The 19,735-nt window shown below is 54.0% G+C and overlaps 5 protein-coding genes across 5 annotated transcripts; 1 reads left to right on the forward strand and 4 right to left on the reverse strand.

Annotated features, from left to right (window-relative positions):
• Nucleotides 1-409: 409 nt before the first annotated feature.
• Nucleotides 410-1,039, reverse strand: JN550_003663 (uncharacterized protein; the record flags this gene model as incomplete). Its single annotated transcript, XM_049315092.1, has 3 exons — nucleotides 410-444; nucleotides 504-647; nucleotides 700-1,039. 3 exons carry the CDS (start codon nucleotides 1,037-1,039, stop codon nucleotides 410-412), a joined length of 519 nt encoding a protein of 172 aa, XP_049174233.1.
• A 5,920-nt stretch (nucleotides 1,040-6,959) lies between these two features.
• On the reverse strand, nucleotides 6,960-7,202 carry JN550_003664 (uncharacterized protein; the record flags this gene model as incomplete). Its single annotated transcript, XM_049315093.1, has 1 exon — nucleotides 6,960-7,202. One exon carries the CDS (start codon nucleotides 7,200-7,202, stop codon nucleotides 6,960-6,962), a length of 243 nt encoding a protein of 80 aa, XP_049174234.1.
• Nucleotides 7,203-9,469: 2,267 nt separating this feature from the next.
• JN550_003665 (uncharacterized protein) lies at nucleotides 9,470-9,991 on the forward strand (the record flags this gene model as incomplete). Its single annotated transcript, XM_049315094.1, has 2 exons — nucleotides 9,470-9,756; nucleotides 9,823-9,991. The coding sequence occupies 2 exons, from the start codon at nucleotides 9,470-9,472 to the stop codon at nucleotides 9,989-9,991; spliced, it is 456 nt and encodes a 151-aa protein (XP_049174235.1).
• Nucleotides 9,992-11,859: 1,868 nt separating this feature from the next.
• Nucleotides 11,860-13,570, reverse strand: JN550_003666 (uncharacterized protein; the record flags this gene model as incomplete). Its single annotated transcript, XM_049315095.1, has 3 exons — nucleotides 11,860-12,781; nucleotides 12,837-13,347; nucleotides 13,402-13,570. The coding sequence occupies 3 exons, from the start codon at nucleotides 13,568-13,570 to the stop codon at nucleotides 11,860-11,862; spliced, it is 1,602 nt and encodes a 533-aa protein (XP_049174236.1).
• Nucleotides 13,571-15,760: 2,190 nt separating this feature from the next.
• Nucleotides 15,761-17,667, reverse strand: JN550_003667 (uncharacterized protein; the record flags this gene model as incomplete). The annotated part of the gene is made up of 2 exons (XM_049315096.1): nucleotides 15,761-16,195; nucleotides 16,261-17,667. The coding sequence occupies 2 exons, from the start codon at nucleotides 17,665-17,667 to the stop codon at nucleotides 15,761-15,763; spliced, it is 1,842 nt and encodes a 613-aa protein (XP_049174237.1).
• Between the last annotated feature and the right edge of the window lie 2,068 nt (nucleotides 17,668-19,735).

Here is a 19,735-nt window from a genome sequence, read left to right on the forward strand (position 1 = left end):
TGGAGTTACAATTGTTGGGTTTTCCGATCGCCCGGATTAATCCAGAACATAGGCACCGTATCAGATTTTACGAATCTTCTATGAACGAGTGAAGTTGCAATCTTGGACCGATAATGATCGCTACATCTGTAAAGTAAAGCAGACCTAACCGGTTATGTCTACTAATATGAACAAATCTGCTCGTTCGAAATGTGTCTAATTTTTCGTGAGAAACCATGAGGGCATTCTTGAACAACAGGAATTCGAGAGGGCTGAGGTTCTATAAAGTAGTATCTGTGAGGATAACCTGTCTATCTACCTAGGCACGTAAAGATCAGGGATCTAGCAGGGGCCACTGTCTATGGACAGGGCATCCTATGTGGTGATGTTGAGGGAGACAGATAGCTTGCCCTTAAAGTGCCTCCGTTCCTTAGTTGGAGTTGAGTATGTACATTGGGGTACGACCTAGAAAAAGATCGTGATTGTTAGTAATCAATCTTAAGTTGTAGGTAAAGGGAGCTAACAAGTAAAGTGATGCTTGTAGGAGCTTGTGTTAAGTCCACCGCTACATTCGAGAATTTGATTATTCTCAGTAATGACATCACACTCCGCAATTTGGTTTCCGTCAATGTCTCTAATGACAGCACTTGTGACGTCGCTGTAGATAGCTAATGGCAGTGGTTAGAAAGAATCAATCAGGGTCATACCATTAGGACTTACTAAAGTGAGGGTCCGTACCACCATTACCGATCCAAAGGGTAGACGGGGTGCATTTCTGCGTGTTGTTGATCTCTAACTCGGTAATGATCCAGTCACGTATATTCTGTGCTTCCTCGCAGCCCTCGCACCTTACACCACCGCATGTATTTTGCGACACATCATCGAGAACGGAGAATTTTGGTCCCCCGTCATCGCAATCGGGAGGGTTGTTGAAGAGAACGCAGAACCTCCCAACACCAGCGCCGTCGACACCATTGGTATCCTCGCCGCAAAAGACCATGAAATCAGCCACGGCGGCGGGTGCGAGGATAGAAATAATAGCAGGAACACTGTACTTCATATTGGAAATAAAGTTTCGGCGTAATGTAGCTGGAAAGTGCTTGTATATCAGAGAGAATGGGAATGAGGTTGCAGATGTCTGTTAGTGAACAGAAGTAAAGATGAGTTCTTAATGACTATTTATACTTATCTGAAGGATACTCTTTCAAACCAGATTATCGGTTTCGTATAGGTGACAATGGTTTTCGGTTTCGTATAGGTCACGACGGCTTAAGCCTGGGCAATAATGGCACTAGTTATTGATCCCGAAGGATCTTAGAGTCTTGGCGTAATGAACACGAGCGACTGTAAACTCTATCGACGCCATAATCCACAGTCATATACATGTATAAGCACGTTGTATGCGCTCAAAATTAAATTAGACTACCATTAGAGGATCAATTTGCGCGGCGAGATGTAAAAGTCTGGCCATCCCCAAGGCTGCCAAGGTTCGAACCTGGAGGCTTCAATCATAGGCCCCGTGTTGATCATTGTCGCGTGTAAAAGTACTCGGCATTAGCTTGCACAAGAATTCCTATCGCTGCCATGTTGTTGTCATTGCGCATGGCCGCTTCGTGTAAGCATACTAGCTCTTCCCGATGTACTACTCAGCTTTAGAAAATGGGCTGCTCTTCCTGTAGATACAGCATCTACTTATCCTGCTGTGCTTCCCAGCACACGCCTTATCTAAGCCTTGCTGAGAAAATTTAAAAGTCCCCAAGAAGCACTTCTACAAGAATGTTATCTCAAGGAACTCACGTAAAGAATCTCTTAACTAATCGCTCAACGTGGAATATATCTCTTTTCCATATCTTTGATACACAATGGATAGCGTAGCTCGGAGCCTCTGGGATGCTTTCTGGGTCCTTTGTCACAATAAAGGAGATGTTTCCCAAATGTAGGCTTCCAATATCGCGCCGTGTGCTGTTGGGGATCCTTCCAAGCGTCAAAGCCCTGGGCGGATGACTTTTGTTGAAACGGGCGATGTTGAGCTATTGCGAGTACGGTCTGGTAAAGGTACTCACAGGCATTTGAAGCCCTCGCCTACACATTCTTTACTGCCTTATACTCCATATTAATATATTTCTCGGCTATTGATCGTTTCAAACAGCGAGAGATAGCTAGGGCGTAGCACATCACCGTCGTGCTTTGGCAGCCCTAGGTTTTCTTCCCCAACTGACCAACCTCCCCCATCAGCATGGCCGGCTTTCTTCGGTGTTAGACAACTATTCATTCATTCCGCATGCGTCACCAAGCGTGCGCGCGCCTGGACGTAAAACCATCGGTAACGACGACCGGGTTGATTCCAACCAGACGTTCTGGGCAGTGAGTGGCACCGACATCACGGAGGCCGCTTATTGATTTATACCCCATGTAGCTGTTGCCTCCCATCTCTACGCCACCTCATCTGGTTTAGGGTGGGATGTGGGCGTACTGACCTGATTAGGGATGACAAAAGCTGTGGGCAGTCTGGACGACTCAGCACGCACAGGCAGTCCGCGTTGCTCTTTTTGCAGCTACACGCCTTCTGGAACAATGATACTGTCCTTTTCGGCGAGGCAGTGCGTTCTTTCTCACCCTGCAAAAATGATTTTCACGAGCGCTAATGAGTCCAACAGCCAGCCGCCTGAGAAGAACACCCTCGCGTAGTGCAAGTGCACCTAGTGCGTCGGTTACCACGGGGAGTTGTTCCCTTCCTCGAAACCACACTGAACAAACAAAAGGAATTGAAGCTGACGACTAGTCGCATACCAAGACTCCTGTGTCGTCGGCGAGGGCAACTGTTTTAACCCGACGGCTGCCGCTTCTGCAGTGCCTGCGACGTCAACCACACGTATATCCAGAACCCCAAAGCTGAGCCCTGCCAGTGCTGCAAAAAGTCATGGCACAGCGCACAGTGACTGTCTATTGGAACAATCAGGGTAATGAACTTACCTAGCCTAAGGTGAGGAAGGTTGTGAAGATGATTCGCAGGGTGCATTTTGCAGCGATGCAGAAAAGAGAATTCGCAGGATCAAGTCATATTAGGAGAGCACTCATTGGTACATCAACTTCAACTCAATGCCGAACTTCAATACCACAATCCGAAGACTTTCGCTGCAAGTGAAACCCCAGCGCATCTACATATCATGATGTCTATCTTCACTCTGTTTGCATGCTGATTCCAACATCATCGATCATGTAAGGACCCTTGTACCAGACGAGCCTTCTCGATGAATAGATTACTTGAGTAAGTGTATTCACTCCCATTTGAAAGACCTTCGCTAATCTGCAGAAGTTTTGACCAGTCTGAAACAGCAAACAGAAATAATTCAGCTGTCCACTCTTTATCGTCTTCAAGGGTTACCGCCCCGAAGTGATGAGCGACCTCCCCAGCACCGCGACGCAACGCAGTAATTCATACAAAGACGCCAGAAAGACCATATTGCGTAGAAGGATTGCTAGGAATTGGCAACCTTTACCACTTATGAAAATATCATGGCGAGTTTTGTTAGAATCTGGATGGTTTCAAATCCTTCAGGAGGGTGCTGGACGTTAGGTTGGTGTGGGCCGGACCGTGTGGGGTGAAACTCGTGCATGTGACATAAGCTGCGTTAGCTACACTTGGACCATAAGAAACTATATCCGATATAGTGTAACGGTTAACATACCTCGCTTTCACCGAGGAGCTCGGGGTTCGATTCCCCGTATCGGAGTATAACACACGCCCACGAGGGCATCGCTTTTGCACCAGCTATCATCTTTTTTGGTCCTTCTAGTCTCTGATAGTCTTATGTTATCGTTGCTTTGATCCCCTGTGTTGGAAATAAATTCTTGCAATACCGTTTGGGAGGTACCATGTATATATGGATATACTTCCAGATGGTTTGACGGATTTCATTCGTCGTAAGCACCAACTAAACTATGTTGTTCCATTTCCCATCAAGAGATGCTTCGGACAACCGCTACACGGAAGTGGGTTACTGACCGGGGTTCGCGATGCCGAGGGGAATGGCTTTGCAACTACGGAGTACTTCACTCGGGATTCTTGGCTATGAGCCATGGCACACGAAGCGTTACGAGGGTGACTCATTAATCTCCTACGTGCCGAGTCATCCTACCGTTACCTGCACAACGGACAGAGCCTAGATATTCGCAAGCCCTGGAACATCTATCTGCGAGGAAGGGGATGAAAGGAAGAAAAAAAAACTGAACGGAAATGTTACCGCTGCCCGGTGCCTATTATCGTGGTCAAGCACGACCGAGCCGTGACTCGTGTCTGTAAAACCCATTGTTGCCCGGGGACCAACGTAGGACTTACGAGAGCTGGACCACAATACCACCTAGGAAGCTCCGAGTGTGGGACTCACAAGGCAGAGATTGAAAGGAAGGCGAAAAGAAGGGCATCTGTCGGTTTGCGATGCCGAAGCTCGAAAAGCTGATTGGAAATTCCCCTACCGTCCAGGTACTGTATGGGTCCCCAGGGGGCTGTCTAGCGGGCTTGCGCGCAGTTAGCGGCGAGTGACCCCGTCTCGAAAAGGAAAAAGGCGTTGGTTGACAGCGGGTCCAGTTAGTGTGTCGTACTGAAGTAGTAAGGGCACAGAATTTAGGCGGAGCTGGTCACCGCCAGATTGATGATATCGATATCATGAAGGACTCACGATGGGTGACAAGCATAACTTCGCCCAGACACTATTTCCGGAACCCGTTCACTTCAAGAACAAATGCACAGATCGAGAGTCCCGGAGATGAACTCTAAATTCCTGGCGGGTAGGAATCCTACTTGTCGAGGAGCCGGTTTCGGTCCTGGCTTATTGGCCGAAATTGACAACTAGCGATGAGGATCGACAACCCGCGAGTTTCCAAGATTGCGCGAGCGTCGAATGAAGGTCGCGTATAGTGACGATCAGCTGCACGAGAAACTGCAACACCAACTGCACAGAATCCAACAAGCGGTCTGAAAGTCACTTGATGCGTTGAGCAGGGTGATCTAATTCCAGTTTGTACAAGGCGCCCGTTGGCATGCGTCGGGGAGTAAGATGTTCAGCCGCTATCAGATAACGGGCTTTTTTCTAGAAGCGCATCCATCAGACTTTTTGAGCTGAGGACGGTAAGGATTCTCCCGTTGAAAAGGGACAGGTAAGTGCGCGTTTTCCACTCGAGTCAAGAGAGTTTGCACCTTCGGTCCGTTGGGGATCTAGTTTCAGGTACGAAAGCAGCGAGCTAGGCGACTGGTAATAAGTCACTGTGGGGAAAAAGGTGCCATATTCTTGAGTTCGCCCATTTGGAATCCCTTGACCGAAGTGATGTCACTCGACGAGGAGGGGGACGAAAATGCACCCAACCCGACAGTTTGGCTGTGACACGAAATGTCTGCGGCACTTGGAGTAAAGGAGGTTGGCTCAGAAATGCTGCCATGCTGTGAGGTCTCACGTAGGACAGCATGGAGGCATAGGCATCCTGCCGTCCAGTCGGTACCCCTGAGCGGGAGGCACAGTCAGCTCATGTCGTCATAAGGGTCTTTTCTTGTCAGCGTAGCCTTGTGAGCTCTAAGCTGTGCCACGGGACACGGGTGGCGTGCCCATGTGCCCTCAACGAGACCCCGTAAATTCGCCTCACGATGTCTTCCCGGCGCGACGAAGCGGACAGATTTTTTACACATAGTTGGGGTCACGCGGGAGACAAAAGAAAAACGATGGGCGGGAATGGGGCAAGTTCCTCTCCGTCGTCGTCGGCTAGTCGGGGATTTGATGCTTGCGCCAGTGTGCATGGGAGCTCAGCGGGAACGAGCGTCGGGCGCCTCATCATACGCTCTGATGAGGATTGCTTGTATACCTTCCGATGAAGGCAATGATTCGACGTCGGGACAGCAGAAAATGTCTCAGAAAGGTGTCCCGGCGTCCGGCCAAGGCGTGCTGTAGCGCAATGTACGGTTCGGAACGGCCAAACTACACCGTGCAGAGCTCCCCGAACGCCCGCTGTGGTTACCTGTGCAGAGGATTCTAGGATCCCCAACGAGCAGCGAAAATACCGTATGCGAGTGGAGCGTGCTTCCTCGAGACACTGTGTATCTTGGCCCTGCCCAGCTGATCATGACATCACTACGGTCATGGAAGCGCGGTGAGTGGGGTTCCATCCTCGGTGTGTCTAAAAACCACATCCCTGGCGGTCCTGGTCAGATCTGAAGACCCCGGTACAAATTCCATCGTGATTCGCAGAGCGTTCTGGCGCATGGGAAACAGTGCTTGTCTGACGCTACGCCGGATGCGAATTGAGCCCTGTAGCACCAGATTCTATGGGGATGGGTGGGATGTCGAGAGAAGTTCCTGTTTGCCTGTGGAGATTTAGAGTACACAATAGTTTCGTGCCAGTATGAGCTTTGAACCCTGCCTGCTTGCAGCTTGTAGTGGCCGATTTTGGATGGAGCAGAAGAACTTTCGGACTCAGGGTCCAACGGTAGAATCCATTGATTGGTTCGACCTAGCGCGCAAGCCATCTCTGGGTGGTGGCCCCGGAGCCGTGATGAGGCCTGTGAGGAGTTGAGGACATGAAATCTCATCTCATCTATGATCTGATCCAATCTTTCCAGGGTCCAATGGAGAGGAATTAGAATGCATGTGGTCGGGCAGTCAGACAGTCAGACTGGCTGACTGGCCAGCGACTCAGCGTAGCACTCCATGCCGCTTGCAACGAATGAGATTCGTAGTCGCGGCCAGATGTCGTTCCCTCGGGCTGGTGCCCAAAGGAATGGAAATCCGACCCCTCCTTGCCTCCCGCCTGCCCGCGCTCACCGTTTGGCCGCGCCGCAGTGTACCGCAGTAGCCACGTTGGTGTTGACGACGATACTCCATACCTCTCCTAGTGTTGCAAGCATCACGGGAGGCTACGGCCCAGTGTATGTCCCGCCCACGCCCAGGCACGGAAGATGCCAGAGACGCCTCAGGTCAGCCGTCATGACGAAGTTACGATGAGCTCGTCATGGGACGGTCAACTCCAGATTTCCAGGAGTCAAGCACCGGCTGGGCACCGCCAATCTTTTCCTCCAAGGACGAAGGTGAAGCAAGCTTAAAGCCCCTGGACGACGACACACCCCGGCGCAAAGTTGCCGTGCTGTCCAGCTTCCCGGTGGTCTGCCAGCCTGTCGCGCGCGAGAAGCACGAAGGACCCTGGTAGAAGCAGAGTGCGCGCCGCAACGGGCGAGACATGATTCGCCAGCCTGCCCAGAGCTGCCCCTCCATGCTCCATCAGATTCCCCATCAGCGTTCCCACAAACGTCGATGATTTTCCCCATCCCAGGTGCAACGAAGACTTGAGAATCCCAGTTTTTGACTTGCAGGGAACCTTTGGGCTGCGCCAATGAGAGCGATCTCGTGGCGTCACAAGCGCCGATCTACACAGTCGCTTGCTGGGGACTGGTATCTGTCTGGGTTTCTGGCACTGTCCGCGCGCTGTTCAGCCTCTGGTCAACTGGTAATGGTGCCTCGTGGGTAGGGCGTGGAGAGCGACTATTCCCATTGCAGCGCCTCCTCTTGGGCCCGATGCAGGGTCCTTCCACGTCTCAGAGCCCTGTCAAAGGTCTGCGTCCACCAACAAATGACCGCTATTTCGATCCTCTCGGCCTGAAGAGGAAAACGGCCGGGGCGCCTTTTCCTGCGGTAGCGCCGTGTCCGGCTGCAAGCTTAAACCGCCTCCAGTGCGCGCCGCGGGGCCTCAGTGCTTTTCTGGTACGTCGCCTCTCCTCTAATGCCTCTAATGGGAGATTTGCAGCTCTCTTAGGGAGGCACCCAAGCGCACCTTGCGGTGACTGCTTGTCGAGCTTGTGACCTACGATGCTCTACGACGGGGACGCGAGCTGCTCACGCACCCTCCGACCCTCTAGCAGCCGTCCAGCTTGCGCCGCCGAGGGCCGCAACTGGGTCCTGGTGAAATTGCGTCCCGGTTTGATCTTGGATATGTGAACTCTGTTCTGTAGTGTAGCATGCGTCTACTTGCTGGCTTCTCATTGCCGGTCGCCCGCCCAAACAGCGTATATAGTACTGGCGGGACTGGGTGTAACTTTGCACAAGATCCGGTAGGCATAAGCAAGATACGTAACAGAGCATGTATGTAGGCAAGCAAGCGGGCGACCAGGTTACGAGCTGGGCAGCGGGCAGGGCCAAACAAGAACTGACGTCGCTCTCGCAGTGGCCCTTGGCAGACTTGAGTCTGCTCCCAGCGCTGGGGAGAGGCTCTGGCGTATTCCGGGTGCCGATCACCACCCAGCATCGGCGACCCACGGGTGGCCACTGGGCGTGCGACTTGGGGGGAGTACGCACGCAGATACCGCAAGTTACCCCCATGGGTGCGCCCATTGCGTGCCCGTGACATGTACCGCAGTATGTATGCCGTTAGGGGCAGAGGCAGGGCAGGGCGACAAGGTGCGAAGTTGGACCACGACCCCCTCCCCCCCCCCCCCCCCCCCCCCCCCCCCAGCACCCAACCACATTGCGCAGGCCCAAACAATGGCAGCCCCGGCCTGAATGACGATCGCTACGACACCTCTGGAAGTAGGTCCGCCCGCCCCAAATTTGCCTGTCAATCGCTCTCTAAGCCCGACCCCGTGAACCCTTCGTCCCGCTGTTTCTGTCGACTCCTGGCCTTCCCTTTTATGGTGGGAGCCTCCCGAACCGCCTTTACCCTCTCCGGCCAACGTCTTGTGTGTCCTGCCGCCTGCCGCCAGACAAATCCTTTCCCCATTCCACATAATCGCGACACCCAATTCCAGACCCAGACCCAGACCCAGATGCATCCAGCGCGGGTATAGCAAGACAAGAGAGAGAGAGAGAGAAGAGAGTGCATATGTGTGTGTGTGAGCGAGAGCGTCCAAGGCCAACCTAAAGGACGAGAGACAAAAAGGAGAGCCCCGAGGCTGCCACCCGCAACCCGCCCGCCCGTTACCAGGCCCGCTGCGTCACCGTCACCCGCCACACAGCAAAGCACAGCACAGTACAGCACAGCACATACAAGCGGCGCCCTCGACCCTCGCACTCAATTCAGGGACCTGGCTGGCTACGCCTCCTCGTATCTTCTTTCCGCGCCCACTTTATACCTCCGCCGCGAAGACCTCTACACGAACACATCCCGCTGCTAGTTCTCTCCCGCCGCCGGTGACGAACGAAGAACCGTCGCCACCCCGAGCCCTGTTACGTTTATTTTAAGCAGTGACTGATTGTCTGAACCGTGGCGCGCGCTGCTTAACGTGCCAGAAGCACAACCCACGGGCCTGACTGACGTTGAAGCTGCAATACCCACCCGCGCGCCGACTCTAATATTGAACCTTGGGGACCTCCTTTCCCAACCTTCACGGCCGCCACCGACATAATCCCTAATTCGCCCTCAACCACCACTCTTGGTCCAGGATCGAACTGTTGCAGGCCGATCTTGGAACCCCAGCCCAAATCCGCAGCACACAAACCACATTCGACAGACCGCAATGAGCGAGCCGGCCCCGCAGCCACCGCGTACGTCGCGATCGGACTCGTCGTCTGGATCTTCGGTCGAGAGCCACGTTGAGAGTCAGGAGATCCACATGCCCGTACCTCAGAGACCGGCGCTCCCCAGCCGGAAGAGCAGTGGCACCCTGATCGTGCCCCGGGACTCATATGAGGTCGGCCCCGTGCCGACGCAGTTCGAGCCTGGCGACGTGCGAGCCATGAGCCCAAGGAGAACCAGCGAGGACCTGGAGAACATGGGCCGTGAAGCACGAGAAGAGCTCCACCGGTAAGCCCCCTTCTCGCCGCTGGAGACCGAAGCCGTTGCGACAGACTGCTGACATTCCCGTCCCAGACATGCAAAGGCGCTACAAGACTCCCTGATCATGATCTTCAACCGCATAGAAGCCGTCAAGGAAGAACACGACAAACTCGACAACAACAACAAGTTCCTGCAGAAGTACATTGGCGACCTGATGAGCACGTCGAAAATCACCGCGACGGGTCCGCGCGGCAGGAAATGATAGCGGCCCGATTACGAGGAGAATGTCCTGGAACCCGCCTCTTGGGTCCCCAGGACACGATCCGAACAGTATTCTCCCACGCGGCAACCTCATGTCGCCGTCCCCCGGGACATGGGGGCCGGGTCCGCATATAAAATGCATCACAGCGCATCGCATCCCACCTTTAACTACGGGACCGCCGCATCAATATGTCGGCACAATCATGGGTTGCATCAGCACCCACCGGCCGCGAAACACGATGCTGGCCCTTTACTACTCTTCACCTTGTGATATTATTACAAACTCATGGCACGGCGTACGACACGAGACATGGACTGGGGAAGGCTTTCTGAAAAAAAGAGAAGAAGACCATTATACCACATGCCGTTCATGATTTTTTCAAACTACTACCCAGCATTAGGACACCCCACTGCCTATGGGCTGGAGAGGGCATCGAGGCCTGGCATGGCCCTACCGGCGTTTTTGAACTGAGACTTTTTTGTTACTCTACACATTGGACTTGAACCGTCATCACACATGGGGATCACTGGAACCGGCCCTGGCGGAACTCTGGTGTTTTTCTGCTTTTACGTGCGCAGAGCTCAAGAAAGGGGTCGAAGGAGAAACCTGTATCCTTGACCGGCATGTACGTAGGCGTTTTGACTTTGCTGCATTTGCCGCTCGCATTATGATCATCATAGCCAAACATGGACAAATACAAATTATTCGTCCCACCCTGCTGTCTTAGTCTGCCGTGAGGCCTGAATATGCTGTGAGACTACACCACTACCGACGCAGTTGGCCGTTCAGTCGACGTCCGTGGGACCTCGGAGGTTGCATAGAAGCAGTACATGGAAACCTGAGAGGCAGGCATACTGCGCCCTGGAAACATCTAAAGCACGACACGGCCAACTGCGTCCGGCTCCCAAAAGGGGGCAGTTCATGTCTCGTGCACCCGACAGGCTGTCCAGATATCGATAAGGGGGAAGTTCTCATCACGCAATTCGAGGCCAGTGGTGCTGGAAGCATGACATGACATCTATCTTCCTCTCCCACTCATTTATACGCGCTTGTGCTATCACATCCTCGGCCCTCGCCCATCCACAGCGGGAACACCTTCTCCCGTGCTGTCCTGCCTATATGATCGGCTGGCCTGGTGTCGGACCACAACATATAGTCTGGCGAAACTTGTGACTTGGTTCCTTGCTACACGACCTGTCTGGGCTCTAGGGCCGTGTCTTGATCCATGGATCCGGCAGCACCCGGGGACGAACGTCGTCGCTGATGGGTGAGCGAGGGCTATATCGAAAACCAGGTTGCTGCGAAGGCTGTTGAGGCGCTTGCTACCCCGAAATGAACCGTCGCTAGTGAACTTCAGACTATATGGACGGACTGGACCGGCTGTTAGATCGCGGTGCTGGCTACGTTTGGTCAAGACCATCGCGATGGAGATGAGAGCAGATGGTCATTTGGGAGGGATGCCTATCGGATGGCAGAAGACTGAATTTCTCCAACAGGAACGGAGGCGATATTCTGTCTGGCCATAGACTGCGAATGAAGACTGTGAGAGCTTCAATCACTTCAGGATGTGTGCACCATGTCTGTGATATTGACAACTCGACTTTCAACATCTACTTCGATCACTCACTGATAACACGTGCTTCATTCATATAGCATGGAGTATTTACAACACCACGAAAATTCGTGAGATTCCAAATTGGGAGTCAGATCCATGTGCCCTACAAAGGCCAATAGCTAGCTAAACAAGTCCCGATACAGTAGCAACGCCGTAGACCGGTCCGGCGCGCGACATCTCACTCTACAGTTCCGTACTCTCAATGACACACTCCACCCCTTTTCTGCCTCCGACCAGAATCAACCCTGATCATTTATTTCTTAGCACCCCAGAACGCAACCTTGACGCCGTTGCCGGGCTGGAGCACGATCTCGGCCTTGAGCAGGGGGTCGCCGCCGTCGACGTCGTGCATGAAGCTCTCGACGCGCTCGAAGCGCTGGAACAGGCGCGTGAGCACGTAGCCCATCTCGGTGAGGGCGAACTGCTGGCCGATGCAGATGCGGGGCCCGCCGTTGAAGGGGATGTACTGCCAGGGCCGCGGCTGCCAGTGCTGCCAGCGCTCCGGGCTGAACTCGGCCACGGGCTTGAAGTCGCGGCCGGGCGCCGGGTACAGGTCCTCGCGCCGCTGCATGACGATGGTGCTGTAGCCGATGGGCGTGTCCTTGAGCACGGCGATGGGCTGCTTGCCGTCGGGCCCGCCGCCCGTCGGCAGCGTGCAGTCCTTGAGCGCCAGCCGCACGTTGAAGGGCACGACGGGGTAGAGCCGCAGCGTCTCGTTCATGACGTTCTGGAGGTACTTCATGTTCTTCAGGTCGTGGTAGGTCGGCGACCGGTCCAGGCCGACCTGGTTGATGATCTCGTCGCGCAGCTTGCGGACGCACTCGGGGTGCCTGCTGAGCTCGTAGATGGTCCACGACAGAGTCGCGGCCGTGGTGTCGCGGCCGGCCAGCAGCACGGCGACGAGTTGGTCGCGGATGACCTTGCGGTCCCGGGTGAAGGAGGCGAGCTCGTGCAGGAAGGTGTAGCCCTCGTCGGACTTGGTCTTGCTTAGGAGCTCTTCGGGGCTCAGTTGGAGCGCACGGTCGATATATGTCTCGCACAGCTTGTTGATTACCTTGAGACCGGCGTTGAACGTCTTTAATGGTACAAATCTCTGAAGCGGACCAGCTCTGGCGCGGATGTTCTGGACCCTCTGTACTTCGTTGAAGGCTTCGGCAAACTCTTGGCGAGGCGTGCTATATAGCTGTTAACAGAGCGATGGCGGCAAGTGTATACCATCAGGATGCCTACGTGAGTGACTGAACGTCCAGACCCAACAAGAAGTCGGTTGCAACGTCGAGGGTATAACGGAAGAACAGGTCGCTAATCTCGATGACTTTTCCGTCCCCAGCCTCGAGGTCAACCTTCTGATTAACCCCGTTAAGTGCCTGTCCGTTGGCCATGGCCTTGAACAGGGTCTCAAGATGCGACTCAAAGCAGTCCAGATCACTGATACGTTCCTTCACGAACTGCGGCCGGATGAGCTGCCTGCTGGCATGCCATTTTTCGCCGTCGGTAGTGAAGATACTGTCGCCGAGGAAGTCTGACCATTCGCGGTGGAAGGGCTCGCCCTTGCCGTAGTCCCCAAACTGCGCAGCTAAGATGGCCTTGATGTTCTCCGGGTCGGCGGTAAAGACCAATCGCCTACCGATGATCTTGGACTCGGCTGTGTGTCCCGGAATGCCCTTGAAAAGAGTATGCCACGACTGTAGGTTTCTGTGGTGCCTGGCGGCATCCACCTGCCTCATCACAATGTCAAGGCCTGTTAGTAGCATTAGCACCCCGATTTATGCAGGCGATGGCCGTGGCTACTCACCAAGTGGCCATTTGCATTCGATCTTGGGAGCAGTTCCGCCAGCAAGACGCCCCAGTCTTTTCTTTCGATCAACATAGTTGACTATTTGCCATAGTACGTAGCTCACACTGGCAAAGATCAGTAGCCCCTTGATGGAGATGTGCTCCACGACAACCTCAACTAAACCCATCCTGACGTAGGTATAGTTGCTCAGGCCTACAAGCGACTGTGGGATCCAGATTCTTTGATTTTAGAATTTGATTTCAAGGTGTACCAATCGTAAGGGCTCATGGGCCTCGTGGTTCGGCGACTTCCTCGATCAGCACGGCTGAGGAGCTTCCTTGCAAGTAGAAGGCACTCTATAGCACCAGTTGAGAGCAGCCGGTATTGCACACGGACAATATAGGCTTTGTAGGTTTGAGAACAACACAAAAGAAGGTTAAGTAGATCAAGATCCGCAACTATGCGTCCGTCCGTCTATAGAACAGGTCCGCGGCTCCCGAAACGCGAAGCTACAGTGTAGCTCGGTTTTCGGATCTCGTAATGCAGAGCAAGGGGGTCGAGGGCTCGGATGTGGTGCCTGGGGGACGGACCAGGCAGGTATTATATTATATCACTGGCAAGATTGGAGGCGCGGCCTGTCAAGAGGCCTGTCCCATGTCAATGCAGGACGAAAGAGGAACACTGTACGGTACGGTACCTAGCCGACCTGTCGTGCACCGCTTAGCGAGTGCCATTTTCCCAGCCAAAATCGTGGGTCCCGAACCCACAGGGTTCCAGGGATTCCGGGGATGACCTCAACCCGTGAGTCCGCCCGACCCCTCAAACCGAGCGCACCGCCAGGGAACCTGCTGGGAGGGGTGGTCGCCGATGGAGGTCAGTCCGTGGTGTAAGCATCCTATTGTCAAGTAGACCATGGGCACAGAATGTGAGTGAAGGTTTGGCCCAGAAGAGCAGTACCGAGGCGCTTGAGGTGGGGTATACGTGTCTCGCTTTTGGAAGCAAGTGCTAGCGGTTCTAGCTTCGAATTGGCACACTGGACGATCAGTCCGGCCAAGGGCTTTCTTATGCTTGATGATCCATCACTGTCTGAAAAGGGACTGGTATGCGAGTTTACAGGCTACGAGCTCAACAAATCACAGTCAATGCATACCGTCTTAAGTGATTGCTGTTCAGCACGCCTGGAAAAGCATTATGCGCGACTAGCCGTGCTCTCCGAGGGACATCAGTCGCATCTTCTGGCAATTGGGCAATGGTAGCAAAGAGCCATAGCTACAGTACTAGCTCTAGGACGACAATAGCCCGGAGAGTTTGCGGTTCCCGGGCACTTATGTGTAGGATCTGGCGTGCTGGGCCGAGTCGACCGCAACATTATGTTCTTTCATCGGGGCACATATAGGGACCGATCCGCATGCCTCTTCTGGCTAGCAGGTCGAAATAGAACGAGCGCAAAAGGTACGCTTCTCTGGCAGGGCCTTTGATAGTTGTTTATCTATCTGTGGATCAGGATTGCTGTGCCGTTCAGACCCTCAAGCATGTCGGTACCGAGGGATCGTCACGAACCACGAGTGGTCCAGAATTGCCTTGCCTGTTGAAGAAAAATTACAAAAGGTTTCACATGATGAATTATGACTGACGGCAACCCCTCACATGAACCTGCGCAGGGCCGAGCTCTCACGCTTATTTTCTCGTGGGAGCTCCAGGATTCCGCACTCCCCCCAAAAACAAGCCGCTAATAAAGCCAGGGCCTGCGTGGCAGGACCACCCGAAAGAGTGTGGGGTAGACAAGGGACGAGGGAAGATACTCAAGCGGAGATCGTTCGACCGTTGGCCCTGAGCCAAACCCGTTGCAGTAACCATGTCATGGGTTAGTTCCCCCTGCGATCATTGGCCCGTTCAAGACAAGAGCCCGAACACATGTAAAAGCATCGCGGCTATCGATGGGTTCAATATGCCTACAAGTCACTTCAGATGAAAGATTAGTGGTATATCACGGCTTTGTCAGTAACACTTTGACTGGAAACAAGAAACAACAGCTTATATACGACTTCACGACTTCATCCATTGGTCAAACACTTCTGACGCTCTGGTGTTTATTCCTGAAAGTAAATTGCCACAGCCAGTAGATGGAAACACGAGGCAGTGGATTAAGTCAAATCAGAAGTCAGTCAGAGAAGCTGCTCAGTGTATTATTCGGTCTCATTTTGCGGACCGAAATCAGCCGACCTAGATGCCGCGCGAGAGCAATCCACGAATGCCCGAGCGAAAATATGTACAAGAAATCCTTTGGCCTCTCCTGCTAACCGGCAGGATGTATAGTTATCCGCATTAACGATTAGATTACCATCGCAATGACAGATCCTCCCTTCGTAACATCGTCTCACACGCCAACCGGCCAGGAGCAGGTGCTTCCGTTCCGGCCCTGGGTGCAGAACGTCATGTGCACCGGCGCGGCGCCGATGCCCCGCGCAACCATGCGCTCCCGGATGTCGGCCAGGCGGGGCGCGGCCTCGACCGCGCTCCGGTTGTTGCCGCTCGCGTCCAGCCGGCCGGACCAGAGGACCTCGCCGGCGGCGCTGGCCCGCGGCCAGATGAGGCTGTCGACGTTGGTCTCGTCGATGGTCTCGCTCCACACGGCCACCTCGCCGCCCAGCACCAGCTTGGCCTGCTCCTCGGTCAGGTTGGCGCGGGGGTCGTGCTGGTAGATGAGCTGCCAGCTCTTGGTCGGGCCGCACCAGTCGTTGAACGGGTAATACGTGTCGAATGGCTGGCCGTTTTCAAAGTTCAAGAATTGACCACGGCCGCAGTCAAGGTACTATTTCGCAGTTAGCGGGATAGAGAAAGAGAGAGAAAATCCCAAAGGAGGGGACAAGCTCTTACCCAGAAGTTGTAGTTGCTGTCAATCACTTGGTGGCCAGCGCTGGTAAGTTCCTGGACCGCACTACCCCCGAGCCAACTCTGGACGACCACATCCTTCTCGATGGTGATGTTGTAGTCCTTGGGAATTTCTTCCCACACCAGCGGGACAAGACCGGCCTTTCTCACACGAGCATGGTTCTTGTCGGTGAATTTCTGGAGAAGCGGTATGAGGATGGTGGTGTCGTTGGTGCCAACCGAAGGATCGAGCAGATACTCTTGGAAGTTGAACTCGTCACCTCCAGTGTGGAAATAAGCGCTATAGGGTGAAACCCTCGGCAGCAGATCGTCCATGAGGGTGTCGAGGAAAGTATCGACCTTGGTTTCATTGAGCCGGAACTGCCCACACGGAGGCTCGGCACAGTACGTAGTCCAGGGCTCAGCACCCCATCCGGTGATGATGTCAGGGTGAGACTCGGCAACAATACCAATGTGACCAGGCATATCGATCTCGAAAATAACCTCAATACCACGGTGAACCGCGTATGTCTGGATGAGCGCGACATCGTGGGGAGTGTAGACAGCATGAGGCGCGTAAGCTCCCTTTTCTGAGACCTCCGGCATTGCCGGAATCTCCAACGGCCATGCTTGGGAGTCTGTGACGTGGATGTGCAGCCGGTTGAGCTTGTTCCATGCCATACCATCGAGAATACTCAGGATGTTCTCAACGGGGTAGTAGTTTCTTGCGACATCAAGCAGTATACCGCGGTGTGGGAACTGTGGTGCGTCTTTGATTTCGACTGGCGCCAGTGTTGTGTAGATCTGACGGTTGGTGTGCTGGTAGAAGAGCTGAACAAAGGACTCCAATGCCCTAAGAACGCCTACTGCTGAGACGGCCTCGATCTTGGCGGTACCCTTGAGATCCACAGACAAGCTGTACGACTCGTCCACGCTGCCACCCACAGGCTTCCAGGTGCTGGAGTTGTCCTTCCCGGTCTGCGAAATCTCCAGCTTCGTGATGAGCGTCTTGCCCTTGTTGGCCGCCGGCTCTGTCTGTTTGACGGCATTACGAGCATACAACTTCCAAGGCACAAAATTCTGGTTCAATATGGCGTCAAGAGCCCGACATACTCCTCCATGCACAATGTCTTGGCTGCGGAAGTCTGATCCCGGAGGCACAAATCCACCGTACCACGGAAGCTGTAGGGCCAACAATTCTTCATTAGTACGGATCGCAGCAGAAGGGCAAGAAGGGTGAGACAGAGAGGACCACCGTACAATTCCGCCATTATAAGTGACCTGGACGTTGTGTTCGATCCAGAGGGTCTGGTTGCCGGTGGTAATGCTGGTGGGGGCTGGCCAGATCGCCAACGCTGGCGTGACGCTCAGCAGGAGGGTCGAGACGCGGCTCACGAGCTTCATCATGTGCATCTTATCTCACTTGGACACCATGAAGAAACTCAATTGAGACGGGAATGGAAAGGGTCGGAGAGGGTGGGATGTGACGTCTCGGGAACCCGTGAAGTATATATGTATGTGCAGGGTGTTGGGCCGTTTGTAAGAGCCACTGTTGACCCACTTGCTATACGGGTTGACGGGATCCCTAGCGTTGCCGGATGGTGATCGAATGCAAGATTGGGAGAGGCTGAGCCGCACTTTATCCTTGTCTCAGACCTTGGGTAGCGACAAGGCGTCGATGGCTGGGGGGGAACAAGTCGAGGTTGGCACGGGTTCGTCCTCTGCGTGGCAATGGTGCAGCGGTGCAGCAGTGCAGCGTGAGGGCGTGGTCACCTCGATCTCGCAGGCGCAGCGCAACGTTACGTGGGTCGCCTTGGGGGATTATAACCTTAGCTTCTGTGACCAGTGTGACCGCCGACAACTTCTGGAAATGCTAGGTAGCAGGAAGCAGGCAGGACGGACGACAGATGTGGTGACGGCGCGACTCCCCAAGTCCAACGTGGGGTCAGACTAAGCCTTGGAGAAAATAAGGTTGTTCTGCAATCTCTCCCGGGGGGCACGGAGGCAAGAGACAAGATGATTAACGACGGTAGTTGGCGGCCCGTACTGTACTCTCGTCAATGCAGGAGATTGGGGGTTGGAGAGGATCCCGGCGATAATGCCGTGGTGGTAAGGCGCATTCGCAGGTGGCTTAATTTGCAGGAGGCAAGATGAGCAATGCTTTTGGGGATGGCCTGGATGGCTGTTGGCTTGGGGCGATCTTGGCAATCAGGCAGTTGGTAATTTCATGCTCCTGATGAATTAAATGATGGCGATTCCTCCTGGCCCCGGGGGGCCCCTCAGCCAAGGTAGGCTGTTTGTTGGTTGGACGTGCCTCATTGTACTATGGCATGCCATTTTAAAGTGGGAAACGGTCGAGGACAAAAGGGTAGTGATCTTCAGCTAGATCGACTGAAATGAGAGTCCCGCAAGGTTCCGTCAACGAGCTAGCCGAAAGCAAGATACATTCACGAACTCGCCATAAGCGGAAGGGGATGCACGGCTGGTTGCACGGCGTCCTGAATGTGCCACACCTACCTAGATCGAAGCTTGTGCTGCAATACGACCTGTGGCAGGTGTAGCCAAACTAGGCACGCGGTCTGTTACATGGTCAAGAAATCCGTGCTGAGATGGTAGCAAAGGTCTTGTGCGGGTGACACCATGGTGCACAGGTATGCAACTTTTACCGGCCACATCCACATTGCCCGCGTCATGCAGAGGGGATGCTGCAGGTCGGTCAGTTCCATTGCTGGAGGGTGTGACCTGTAAAGGATGGCTTGGCTTTGTATGCGTCCACTATGCCGACCAGCAGAGGCTGGAGCTTTCGCAGGATACGTCACAATCGGATGTTGTACCCTAACTTACATAGGGGTGCGAAGAAGCAATGAGGCGCCTGGCACTCATTCAGAGTTGGGGTAGCTGTAGGATACCATGAACCATGGAGGCAACTCGTCTTAAGTTAGCTTTGGTGCCTGGCGATGCCAATGCTGTAAGTATGTATCACTCTGGCTATGTGTAACTCGAGGTAAGTATACGGAGGCACACTGTTCTCAATTCAGATGTTGCTGGACTGACAAGCCTATTGAACTGCCGCAAGCTGTGGATGCTCTAAGTTAGGGGTCCAGGTCCACCTCACGCCTCCGACCAAGCCCAAGCCCAAGCCCTAGCCGCTGTCCCGCTTGCTTGACCTGACAGCCTGACAGGCGATGGATCAGGGAGAGCTTCTATTAGACGAGTCCCGTCGCGGCGGACTAGTTCCAGGTCGGGCTAGGCTTCTAGGCTTCTAGGCTTCCAGCGACAACTGCTGTGTGGCTCATTCCGGAATCCGGCAGAAGCCACCGTCTGTGGCTTGATCAGCAATGTTGATCGGATCAACCATTTCTCCCCGGCGCCGTTGCCATCGCCCCCAATCTACACCAATCCCATCCAATCCAATGCCCCGGCCAGGATCTGATCCACCGCCCCAAGCCTTTCTGTCATCACCGACGCATCCACAGCAAAG

Source organism: Neoarthrinium moseri (assembly GCF_022829205.1).
Source record: "Neoarthrinium moseri strain CBS 164.80 chromosome Unknown scaffold9_Wmoseri_CBS_16480, whole genome shotgun sequence".
Taxonomy (NCBI): domain Eukaryota; kingdom Fungi; phylum Ascomycota; class Sordariomycetes; order Amphisphaeriales; family Apiosporaceae; genus Neoarthrinium; species Neoarthrinium moseri.